At 45.6% G+C, this 13,308-nt stretch overlaps 1 protein-coding gene across 2 annotated transcripts in view; it reads right to left on the minus strand.

The window, feature by feature from the left end:
- Positions 1-13,308, minus strand: part of HAO1 (hydroxyacid oxidase 1) — a 104,039-nt gene that overhangs the window by 33,956 nt on the left and 56,775 nt on the right. For both annotated transcript variants that reach the window (XM_029596863.1, XM_029596864.1), the window contains exon 5: positions 16-107. In XM_029596863.1, coding sequence (XP_029452723.1) covers positions 16-107 — 92 coding nt within the window. The remainder of the gene's footprint in view (positions 1-15; positions 108-13,308) is intronic.

Genomic DNA, 13,308 nt, shown 5'->3' on the forward strand with positions numbered 1-13,308 from the left:
TGCGTGAATACTTACAGTTGCGGGCACTCCATCCAGTTGACGTGCACCATGATTTGATACCAGAATCCCATCTATACCATGTTTCACTGCCTCTCTAGCATCATCAGCTATAAGACACAATTTTTCAGTAATTAAGGTCAAGTGCATATCATCAGCAGAATGAAACTATTTTTGCCATGTGTTAAACTCTAGTAGCAAGTGACATCACTTTGGGCAGAATTAGGAAAGTCAGTGGACACCTATTTCAAACTCAGGCGCATGTCTTCTTGGATTTGTGTCCAACTTTTTGAGTCAACTGTAACGCAACTGTAATGAAAATCTAATTATTTTTATGTCTGACTCCAATTTGACATGCTTGGACCAGTTCAAATTTATTAAGTGAATCAATTTATAATTTAATAACCTGTCTCTTGCTTTCAATGTAAGTTGACTCAACTTTGCTTAGCTCATCATGTATAGGATAGGCAGGAAGATTTCTCATACTTCTACCTAATCTCTGAGTTTTGGCAGCAATGGCACTTGGAGTCAACCAAATATTCAGTAAAGGACCCAAGTTTGATACAGGTTAAAATAGCAAGTTTGAAAACACTGCAGGTAAACTGGCCACTCCCACTGACCCTCTGACCGCATCCCTCCTCTCGCAACCTTCAGTTCGAAATTTAGGGGTCCTCATCGATCCTCATCTGAACCTCAAAAACCACATCACCTCTGTTATTAAGGGAGGTTTCTACAAGCTCAAGCCACTCCTCCACACCCACGACTTCAAAATTGTCATTCATGCCACACTCACATCTAAGCTAGATTACTGCAATTCCCTCTATCTTGGCCTTCCTTCCTCCACCATCAGACCCCTTCAGATTCTGCAAAATGCTACAGCTACGATCATTAGTAACACACGTAAATCTGAGCACATTACCCCTGTCCTTAAAAGCCTACACTGGCTCCCCATCTCCTTCCGCATCCTGTTCAAAACCTTCACCATCTTACACAAAGCTATCTACAAACACAACTCCTCCTGGCTCAATGAACCCCTCCAACCCACACAATCCTCCCGCCCTACCAGAACAATCCACAAATGTACCCTGCTCATCCCCCCCCCCTTAAAAAAGCCCACCTCTCAGTTACAAGAAATCATGCTTTCTCTATTGCCGGCCCCACGCGCTGGAATGACCTACCACCCAGTCTTCGTATGGAACCCTGCCCTCTCAAATTTAGAAAACTACTAAAAACGTGGCTCTTTCATCAAGCCTTCCCAGATTAACCTCCCTTGACTCCCCAGCTTCCTCACTACCTGGTGTACGTGCCTTGTATATTTACCCCTTGTATATTCACCCCTTGTATATTTATACTCCTACTCCTTTAACAATAATAATATATTTTTCTCTTGAACCATAGTTAACCTTGTTACTTATATTTTTCTGTTCCTCTCATTTCTCTCCTACTTATTGTTGGGGTCTCCTCCCGACCCCCAGTTACTCTTAGTATCCCTTCTCCCCCCCCCCCCCTGTTATTTGTAATTTCCACCTTTTTGTTATCATGTAAACCGACATGATGTGTATTTTAATATCGGTATAGAAAAATTGTTAAATAAATAAATAAAATAAGGTAAAAAAAAAATTCTGATGTTTGCTGAAAGAAAATACCCTTAACTCATTTTTGGATTTGCAGAGGGAATTTAATCTACAGAAATCTGATTTGCAACTCAGGGTTGGAGGGAAGTAGACAGATAAAGAAAAGTATCTAAGGTCACTTCTTGGGGTTATGTCTCCCTCCCTAAGGGACTTATATTAAACTTGGGTAAACTTACAGTGACGTGGGAACATGATCTTTGCATTAACATGGATTTGGAATAATAGGATATGGACTATCTCTCTGGCATGACCATGCCAGAGGGCGTGATTTTAGGCTTGTTTTGCACATATGATTCACAAATTATATTGCATTTAACAGGATAACTTTGAATCCTCTCCACTTTGTAAGAGTGGTTAGGAATAACCTGGTACTAGTTTGCCTAATTCTAGCCAACAAAAGGGCCTATTTATTACAGGTTTTATCCCTATTGTGTGTTTTGATAGAGTCTTAAGGGGGTCATTTATCAAAGGCTTATCGCACGTGATTCGGCTGTATCCCGTGTGATAAGCCTCTATCGCACGCGAAAAGGCAAAGTAGATTGGGGCGGAGTCGTGATGGGGAGGGGGCGGAATCAGCGGTGTCTTTGATGCCGGCGATAATGTTAGTAGTGTTATCGTTGGCAGTAGTGCACCAAATAGCACCACCTTTCACAGTGGCGCTATTCGGTGTGAAAGCTGGAAGCCAGCACACCGCAGCCGCTGAAATCGTACCGCCATGGTGAGAAGGCTGCGGGCTTTTGCAGGCCCACCCCCCTTCATCTCCCCGTTCCCCCCCCCTCCCCTGTTTTCGCAGGATTCATCATTCTGTGAATCCTGCGAAAACAGGGGAGGGGGGAAAACAGTATTTACAGCATGGTATGCACACAGATAACGAGGATTTTGAAAATGTGTACTTTATCTGCAAAACCAAAATCAGGTGCAATGTGGGTATTAAAATGACCTGATTTGCATACAAATGCATGAAAATGAATGTAAATAAGATCATGTATATGGAAATCAAATATCACATCTTGCTGTGAACTCAACATCAGCAAAATTTTATGGAAAGTTAGCTTCACCATGGGAGATATAGCTAGCTTTCCCCAGGAGTACTGAGACAATAACTCACGTCCAATGCTCCTGGGTCTTCTTTTAAAGGGGCTGGTATAGCCTTAGACTCTCCCACCCGAGAATGTAAAAATCCTTGGGATTATCATGAGACTCCCCTTTGTCATCCACCCCAACTGCCCCAGAGGCAGCAAAGTCATTAAATTTAAATAAAAAGTTTTCAAGTTGTTGTGCCAGCGTCCTCCCCCATTCCCAAACCCTGCCCCTATGTGTATAGAAAATTGCCCTCTCCCCTGGCATTATTTCTTCTCCTAAACCTTCCCCGGCCCTGAATCTAAAAATAAAACCTGATGGTCTAGTGGGCCGAGGACCCTGACCACTGATTCCTGGCTCACCCCTTGCAGAGGGCCCTTGTAAATAAAAAAAAAAGTAAATTTTGTTGGCTCTTAGCCTCCACTCCTTACAAAGCCTCACCCTTTCCCCCAAAATTACCCCACTTCAGCCCTCCCCCTCAGCACACCGGACTTTACTGTAAGTCACTGATACCTAGTGTCACTGTGGACAGGAGTGATGTTGTTTCACTCCTGCCCCACAGGTACTATTTTCCAAAATGGTGCAAGTTAACCTTTTTCCACCACAACCAATCCCCTCCCCCATGCAGAGAGACTAAGAAGTGTGAGGGGTCAACAATGCAATTTTGGAAAATAGCAATGGTGGAGCAAGATGTTACACTACCAGGGAAAATGCCATGAAAAGCTGGTCAATGTGCATAATAGGCAAATGGAATCACTGCAACTTCAATACAAAAAAATTAAATTAGCAATTATAGGACCTATGCTGTAAACATTTACAAATCTTAATCAACATCAAATAACAATTAATAGAAAATAAATCCATTTTAATTTATATAGCAAATACACAAATATAATCACATAAATTAAAACTTATAAATAAAGTAAAAAACAAAAAGCATGCCCACAACAATAAATATATAAACAACAAACACTATTCATACAATACATTTTTGATCAAGGATAATGTATGAATGAATAAAGAAAAATGTTTTTTGTGTGTAAAATGCATTTGGCTATAGTACTTCCAATATAGGGGTTGCGTGCTCCGGCCGCGTTGGCACCGCAGCTGGACCTGCTCTCCACGAGCGCTGGCCTTGCCGCTGCCACCGCTAGCTCCAAGTGTCCACAGCATCCTGCGGCTTCTCTCAGGCCTTCAAGGTCCTCTACCTCTCCCGGCTACTCACGCTGGGGTGTGTTTTATGGTAATAGGCACTTTATTGCAATAATACCTATGCTAAGAGACCACAAATTGCAATAATGTTTTTGTACTTTCAGATAAGTGCCAGAATGTGGTATTTCCTACATACAATACCTTGGCTACCAATTATTTGTAGAGCTAAATTTAAGATTTTGACATTTGTGTTTCATTGTTTACAAAGGGGGTCACCCATAGTATTTAACAGATCTCTGACTTCATAATAAGTCTATCCAGTCACGTCACTCCTCTTAGATGGTGTGCCTATCGGTCGCAGGTGGCTGCAACCTTTGCTGCTCACCTCCTTTCTCTATGCAGTTCCAAGTCTGGGGAGAATGGCAGCTTCCGCTTCCACATGCCGATCTTCATGGCGTGCTCGGGATGCTATGGGCACTCCCGGCAGCCATCTTACATCCGGGGTTAGCTAGGCATGCGCACCTGCCCCCTTCTTGAACGCGTCATGGCGGGAACCTTGGGGGTGTCCCCGCCGCATGACGTCATCCGCTTACCATACTTAAGCTCAGCTGACTTCTTGCACTACAAGTTAGCAAGGATTCCGGTCCTGCTATTTCCACCACACTGGGACTCTGTCTCACTATCCTACTGGGTGACCGCTCCTCGGGGGCCTTGCCGCACTCAGGGCTATCCGCTCTTCGGAGAGCCATTACTCTCTTCTTCTCTATTCCAGTGAGTTCCTGCATCATCCTCAGAAGACCCTTGCTGTTCTTGTTCGGACACACATTAAGAAAGGTGGAAAGAAGGCAAAACGATTACCGGCATGGTTAAAAGGGGAGGTGAAAGAAGCTATTTTAGCCAAAAGATCTTCATTCAAAAATTGGAAGAAGGATCCAACAGAAGAAAATAGGATAAAGCATAAACATTGGCAAGTTAAATGTAAGACATTGATAAGACAGGCTAAGAGAGAATTTGAAAAGAAGTTGGCTGTAGAGGCAAAAACTCACAGTAAAAACTTTTTAAAATCTATCCGAAGCAGAAAGCCCGTGAGGGAGTCAGTTGGACCGTTAGATGATTGAGGGGTTAAAGGGGCACTTAGAGAAGATAAGGCCATCGCGGAAAGATTAAATGATTTCTTTGCTTCGGTGTTTACTGAAGAGGATGTTGGGGAGGTACCCGTAATGGAGAAGGTTTTCATGGGCAATGATTCAGATGGACTGAATCAAATCACGATGAACCTAGAAGATGTGGTAGGCCTGATTGACAAACTGAAGAGTAGTAAATCACCTGGACCGGATGGTATACACCCCAGAGTTCTGAAGGAACTAAAAAATGAAATTTCAGACCTATTAGTAAAAATTTGTAACTTATCATTAAAATCATCCATTCTACCTGAAGACTGGAGGATAGCAAATGTAACCCCAATATTTAAAAAGGGCTCCAGGGGCGATCCGGGAAACTACAGACCGGTTAGCCTGACTTCAGTGCCAGGAAAAATAGTGGAAAGTGTTCTAAACATCAAAATCACAGAACATATAGAAAGACATGGTTTAATGGAACAAAGTCAGCATGGCTTTACCCAGGGCAAGTCTTGCCTCACAAATCTGCTTCACTTTTTTGAAGGAGTTAATAAACATGTGGATAAAGGTGAACCGGTAGATATAGTATATTTTGATTTTCAGTAGGCGTTTGACAAAGTTCCTCATGAGAGGCTTCTAGGAAAAGTAAAAAGTCATGGGATAGGTGGCGATGTCCTTTCGTGAACTGCAAACTGGCTAAAAGACAGGAAACAGAGAGTAGGATTAAATGGGCAATTTTCTCAGTGGAAGGGAGTGGACAGTGTTGTGCCTCAGGGATCTGTATTGGGACCCTTACTTTTCAATATATTTATAAATGATCTGGAAAGAAATACGACGAGTGAGATAATCAAATTTGCAGATGACACAAAATTGTTCAGAGTAGTTAAATCACAAGCAGATTGTGATAAATTTCAGGAAGACTTGTGAGACTGGAAAATTGGGCATCCAAATGGCAGATGAAATTTAATGTGGATAAGGGCAAGGTGATGCATATAGGGAAAAATAACCCATGCTATAATTACACAATGTTGGGTTCCATATTAGGTGCTACAACCCAAGAAAGAGATCTAGGTGTCATAGTGGATAACACATTGAAATCGTCGGTACAGTGTGCTGCGCCAGTCAAAAAAGCAAACAGAATGTTGGGAATTATTAGAAAGGGAATGGTGAATAAAACGGAAAATGTCATAATGCCTCTGTATCGCTCCATGGTGAGACCGCACCTTGAATACTGTGTACAATTCTGGTCGCCGCATCTCAAAAAAGAAATAATTGCGATGAAGAAGGTACAGAGAAGGGCTACCAAAATGATAAGGGGAATGGAACAGCTCCCCTATGAGGAAAGACTAAAGAGGTTAGGACTTTTCAGCTTGGAGAAGAGACGACTGAGGGGGGATATGATAGAGGTGTTTAAAATCATGAGAGGTCTAGAACGGGTAGATGTGAATTGGTTATTAGGGATGTGAATCGTTTTAGGACGATTAAAATTATCGTCCGATAATTTTAATATCGTCTTAAACCGTTATGGAACACAATACAATAGAGATTCTAACGATTTATCGTTATAAATCGTTAGAATCGTGAGCCGGCACACTAAAACCCCCTAAAACCCACCCCCGACCCTTTAAATTAAATCCCCCACCCTCCCGAACCCCCCCAAATGAGTTAAATAACCTGCGGGTCCAGCGGCGGTCCGGAACGGCAGCGGTCCGGAACGGGCTCCTGCTCCTGAATCTTGTTGTCTTCAGCCGGCGCCATTTTCCAAAATGGCGCCGAAAAATGGCGGCGGCCATAGACGAACACGATTGGACGGCAGGAGGTCCTTCCGGACCCCCGCTGGACTTTTGGCAAGTCTCGTGGGGGTCAGGAGGCCCCCCACAAGCTGGCCAAAAGTTCCTGGAGGTCAAGCGGGGGTCAGGGAGCGATTTCCCGCCGCGAATCGTTTTCGTACGGAAAATGGCGCCGGCCATACGTGTATGGCCGGCGCCATTTTCCGTACGGAAAATGGCGCCGGCAGGAGATCGACTGCAGGAGGTTGTTCAGCGAGGCGCCGGAACCCTCGCTGAACGACCTCCTGCAGTCGATCTCCTGCCGGCGCCGGCGCCATTTTCCGTACGAAAACGATTCGCGGCGGGAAATCGCTCCCTGACCCCCGCTGGACCTCCAGGAACTTTTGGCCAGCTTGTGGGGGGCCTCCTGACCCCCACGAGACTTGCCAAAAGTCCAGCGGGGGTCCGGAAGGACCTCCTGCCGTCCATTCGTGTTCGTCTATGGCCGCCGCCATTTTTCAGCGCCATTTTGGAAAATGGCGCCGGCTGAAGACAACAAGATTCAGGAGCAGGAGCCCGTTCCGGACCGCTGCCGTTCCGGACCGCCGCTGGACCTGCAGGTTATTTAACTCATTTGGGGGGGGTTCGGGAGGGTGGGGGATTTAATTTAAAGGGTCGGGGGTGGGTTTTAAGGGGTTTTAATGTGCCGGTTTTGCGATTTTTAGATTTTTAGATTTTTCACGATTTTTCACGATTTTTCACGATATTTTACCCCCCCAAACGGCAACAATACGATTCCCTCCCCCTCCCAGCCGAAATCGATCGTTAAGACGATCGAGGACACGATTCACATCCCTATTGGTTATTTACTCTTTCGGATAGTAGAAAGACTAGGGGGCACTCCATGAAGTTAGCATGGGGCACGTTTAAAACTAATCGGAGAAAGTTCTTTTTTACTCAACGCACAATTAAACTCTTGAATTTGTTGCCAGAGGATGTGGTTAGTGCAGTTAGTATAGCTGTGTTTAAAAAAGATTGGATAAGTTCTTGGAGGAGAAGTCCATTACCTGCTATTACGTTCACTTAGATAATAGCCACTGCCATTAGCAATGGTAACATGGAATAGACTTAGTTTTTGGGTAATTGCCAGGTTCTTATGGCCTGGATTGGCCACTGTTGGAAACAGGATGCTGGGCTTGATGGACCCTTGGTCTGACCCAGTATGGCATTTTCTTATGTTCTTATGTTCTTATGACTTCCTCAGTGCCTTATCCTCCATCTATTTCCACAGTACTGGCATGAATACAGAACCTGCTTGTCTACCTTTGTGGCATGGATCCCCGGGTTACCCCGCCTGCGGGCCACTACCGGATCCCTACAGTCTTGTGAAGCTTTCCATCGGCTTCCAGCCTACTCCATGCTGCAGACCACTACCGAAGTGCCAGCACAAACTACGCCTAGAGAAGGTATTCATTGGACTACTCCACGCTGAGGATTCTATTCATACCGACCAGCTGCATGTCACCCTCTTTGGTACTGACTCTATTGATCTGATCCTCGGATCCTCATCAGCTGTATAATAAATGTATTTCCTCTGTTGTCCATCACTGCTGAGACATTGCCTGTTGTGGGAAGGGCCCACAGGGCTCCTCCCTGTGGGCGAAGTCTTCACTCGCCACGACCCAAGGGCCCACTTCTAGTTCAAGGCACACAGAATGTAACAGAATGCTAACTCCATGAACCCGGTTCAGCTCTCAGCCTTGCAGGCCATCCTTGGCCTGGCCCAACGAATCACTGAGCAACAGAGGACTCTCGACATGTTGGCTACCGCCTTTAACCAGCTGAATTCCAGATTGAAGGATTCTTCTATTTCCAGCGAAAATGCATCATCCCCGGTGGTTACCGGGCGAACTACAGTTCCTTTACCAGCCCCCACACGTTTCACAGGAGACTCCTTTTTGTGTAGGGGCTTCCTCAATCAATGCTATATGCATTTCGCTCTACAATCAGTTTACTTTCCTACTGCTACTACCAAGATTACTTATATTTTGCCCCTGTTGGATGGGAAAGCCCTGGCCTGGGCTTCACCCTTTTGGGAACGCAATGGCCCAATTCTAAATGAGTTGCCTGGTTTCTGGCTCTCTTTAAGTCAGTTTTTGATGACCCCGCTCACCATTCTATTGCCGGTTCGGCACGCTTGGATCTACAACAGGGAACCAAACCACTCCCGGACTGTGATTAAATTCAAGACCCTGTCTCCCGGACTCCTATGGGACTCAGGTTGCCTAAGAGCTATATTTCTACAAGAACTCAATTCCCGCATAAAAGCTGAACTTGCTGCCCGGGAGTTACCTGACACTTTAAGCTCTCTAATGGACTGTGCTGGGCGAGTTGACCACCATATACGCGAACGCTCAACTGAGGTAAAACTTCTGAAGAAACATGTATCCAGTGGTATCCGTTCACAGAATCTACCACCCACTCCGGTCCAAGTTGCACCTAGTCCTGAAGAAGAAGATGAACCTATGCAATTAGGCCATAGTCATCTGACAGCCAAGGAGAGGCACTTTCGTAAAAAGATGGGCCTGTGCATGTATTGCGGGAAGACCGGCCATGCAGTTCAAACCTGCCCTATTTGTCCAGGAAACATGCAGACCTAGGATCCGCTGGAGGACTCTTCCTAGGTCTAACTGCTCCTTCTCCTCCACTGACTCTTCCTGTTTCCATCATTTCTGGGCCTCTCGAATTCGCCACTCAAGCCCTGGTCGACTCGTGTGCAGGTGGGAACTTTATCCTCAAAAGATTGATTGAACACCTACTGAGCCAGTACCCACACCACTCCTCCTCTCATCCATTCATGGCAAGCCCGTGCCGGAAGAAGTTACGATCATGACCCGGCCTGTTTGCCTCTGCATGGGATCTTTGCATACAGAGACCATAACGTTCCTGGTTCTCGAAAAGGCCATCCACTCTATAGCACTTGGCATACCCTGGCTACAAGAGCACTCTCCTCAATTTAATTAATTGGTCATCAATGGAGCTATCTGAATGGGGCCCTGACTGCCATAACAGATGTCTAAAAAAAATAACTCCACTGCCATAAATAGCTACTACGTCTGCTCCTATTGGTCTACCACTACAGTATGCTTCCTTTCAAGACGTATTCTCAAAGCAAGCTGCAGATGTGCTTCTACCGCACAGACCCTTTGACTGTGCAATCAATTTAAAGCCCAATTCCGAGCCACCCAGAGGAAGAGTTTATCCACTCTCCCTATCTGAAACTGAGGCCATGTTGGCTTATATCCAAGAAAATCTGCAGAAAGGATTTATTAGACCCTCCAAATCTCCGGCAGGAGCCAGATTCTTTTTCGTTGGCAAGAAGGATGGATCTGTTTGCCCTTGCATTGACTATAGAGGTCTGAACGAGATCACCATCAAAGGTCGTTATCCTTTACTGTTAATTTCAGAATTATTTGATTGGCTCCAGGGGGCAAAGAATTTCACAAAATTGGATCTAAAAGGTGCTTACAATCTCATTTCTATCCATCATGGGGATGAATGGAAAATGGCATTTAATACTCTGTTATGGTTATGAGGTGTTGGAGTGGATTCTTGGGTACTGCGGTGATGGCCACTCCCATGGGGAGGAGCCCCGTGAGGAACCGCAATACTAAGCTAGACTCTATACACGCAGACATAGAGAAGTTGTATTTATTGTACAGCTCGATGGTACTGCCCGGGGAGCAGGCAGCAGAGGAGGTAATCCAGGGAAGTAGCCCAGGGGTCCTCAGCAGAGGAGACCAGTCTCACACTCATGTAGGTGATAGGCAGTGCAGCAGAGCAGGGACAGGTCCCAGATGTAGACATGGAGCACTGAAGATGACACAGACTGAAAGGGTTAGTAATCACTGAAGCAGAAGCTGTAAAGTTGAAGGTCCAGACAGGCAGAAATTGTTCAGTGGCAGGCACCAGATTAGGGAGAGCAGGCCCTCAAGGAGTGAGTACCCAGTATCCCAAGATATGTACCTGAAATAGAGCAGAAGGGCCCCTGAGAAGCGGGTATCCAGGTTAGTGAAGAAATATCCCGAAGGGCAGAGAGAGCTTCCTGCGGCAGCTGGGAAGCGGCAGAGCAGCTTAGACCGGAGGCAATCCAATCCTTGCTAACTCAGTTTGTTAGCAAACGAAGGGCAGTCTAAGTACCAGGATGTGATGACGTCACTCGGAGGGGATGCCCCCGAGGTTCCGCCATGACCTGGATATAGACATGGGTGGCATGCGCGCGCGCACACTAGGAGGCCCTCAGGAAAATCATGGCGAACACCATCGCCATTGCCGATCTGGGGACACCAGAGAGAGCAGCATGAAGACGCGTCAGCAGCCATCTTCCCAAGACTTGAGGAGAGAGAAGGAAGAAAGGTGAGTCACAGAGTTCAAAGCCATCAGACCGACGGACGCAACATACTAGCGATGATCACTTCGAATATTTGGTAATGCCTTTTGGCCTCTGTAATGCCCCGGCTGTATTTCAAAATATGATGAACGACATTTAGCGTGACCTACTGTACCAAAGTGTGGTTGTTTACCTAGATTACATCCTCGTCTTTTCCCATGATGTGCACACCCCCCAAATTGATGTCAAGACTGTTTTACAGCGGCTTCGGGATAACCGCCTGTACTCCAAGCTCGAAAAGTGTGCCTTTCATCAAGAGTCTGTTCCATTCCTTGGGTACATCGTATCCTGTAAGGGATTTCAGATGGATCCCCAGAAGACAAGAAGCATACAAGGCTGGCCTCAACTCATCGGAATCAAGGCTCTACGCCGCTTTCTTCGCTTTACAAATTATTATTGCTTTTTTTTTATCAAGGACTACTCTACCTTGACTGCTCCCCTCACTGCCATGATGAAAAAAAGGGCTAACCCTTCAAACTGGTCTCCAGAAGCCATCTCTGCAGTCCAACTGCTCAAAAGGGCCTTCCTCCAGAAACCCTGTTTACGCCACCCTGATCCTCACAAGCCGTTCATCGTCGAGGTGGACGCCTCAGACGCTGGCACTGGGGCCATACTTAGCCAGCACAGCTATACACTCGTTCTACATCCCTGCTCATTCTTCTCGAGATGCTTCTCTCCAGCAGAGAGGAATTATAGCATTGGCGATAAGGAATTACTTGCCATCAAGCTGGCGTTTGAAGAATGGCGTCCCTGGTTAGAAGGTGTCCAACATCAGATAACCGTGTTCACTGACCACAAGAACCTGGTCAACTTTCTGCTCAATTAACGTACTGCTGAGAAGAATGTTCGGGCAGATGCTCTCTCCCGGTCCTTCACTCCTGATGATGTCCCAGAAGAACCACGCCACATCATTGATCCTGAGAAGTTAATGCTGGCCACTACCATTCAGTTCCCGCAGGTAAGATGTGGTTCCACTGTCTCTAAGGAAGAAACTGTTGACTTGGGCCCATGACTAAGTAAGCAGGCCACCCAGGGCAAGTCCATACCCTTGCTACCCTACAGCAATACTATTGGTGGCTGTCTATGAGAAAAGATGTGCAAGCATACGTGGAATCCTGCACTTCCTGCACCAGGCAAAAGCCTCCTGCTGGTCATCCCTGGGGTCTGCTACAGCCTTTGCCTATTCATAATGAACCCTGGACGCATATTGCAACAGACTTCGTGGTCGATCTACCTCCTTCTAATGGGAACAATATGATATTGGTTACCGTGGACCGGTTCTCGAAAATAGCGCACTTTGTTGTTCTACCGAGACTGCCATCTGCTTCAGAGTTAGCCAAGCTATTTGTGTGGCATATTTTTCGCTTACATGGGATGCCGAAACACATTGTATCGGACAGAGGAGTCCTTCACCGCCAAGGTCTCTTATAAAATCCAGCGTACATCTCATGATATATTATTTATTACATGTGTTATAGCATTATCACGGGCATTAGAACCCTAACACCCGCGATAACGCCCGAATGCGATTTGATGAATGGCCCTATTAATAACCAATTTTGCTGTTTCCCTGTTATTTTCAAATGATAGCCACATCCCTAAAGGACAAGAAGTCATGATATTAAGTTGGAAGGGGGAGCTCAATGGAAACATGAAAAAAATATGTCTTTATTAAGAGGGTAGGGGATGCCTGGAATTGTCTGCCAGCAGAGGTGGTAGTAAGCAAAATGGTAGCAGAATGGTGGCATGGGACACATAGAAATGGCAGCAGTAATGACAAAGTAAACTATGTTGAAACACAGTAGACAGGGGCAACTGGGCAGACTGGATGAACTACTTCATTTTTATTTGTTAATAACTACTATGTTACTTCTAATGTAGTTTAATAAAAATCAAACCTGATTTACTGAATGATTTTCATACTATATTTTAAACTCACCGGGCAATACAGATTATCGTAATGGGAAGTTTTATTAAAAGAGAAGTTTCAGTGGAGCAGGACAGTGGACACTGAGTGAAGTTGCTCCTCATACTTGCTTTGAATTTCCTCAGATTGTTTCAGTATGGTTAGACTATAAACTGCCCCCTTGAGGTAGGACCTCCTCCCA

The sequence above is a fragment of the Rhinatrema bivittatum genome, chromosome 3 (genome assembly GCF_901001135.1).
Source record: "Rhinatrema bivittatum chromosome 3, aRhiBiv1.1, whole genome shotgun sequence".
In the NCBI taxonomy this organism is placed as follows: domain Eukaryota; kingdom Metazoa; phylum Chordata; class Amphibia; order Gymnophiona; family Rhinatrematidae; genus Rhinatrema; species Rhinatrema bivittatum.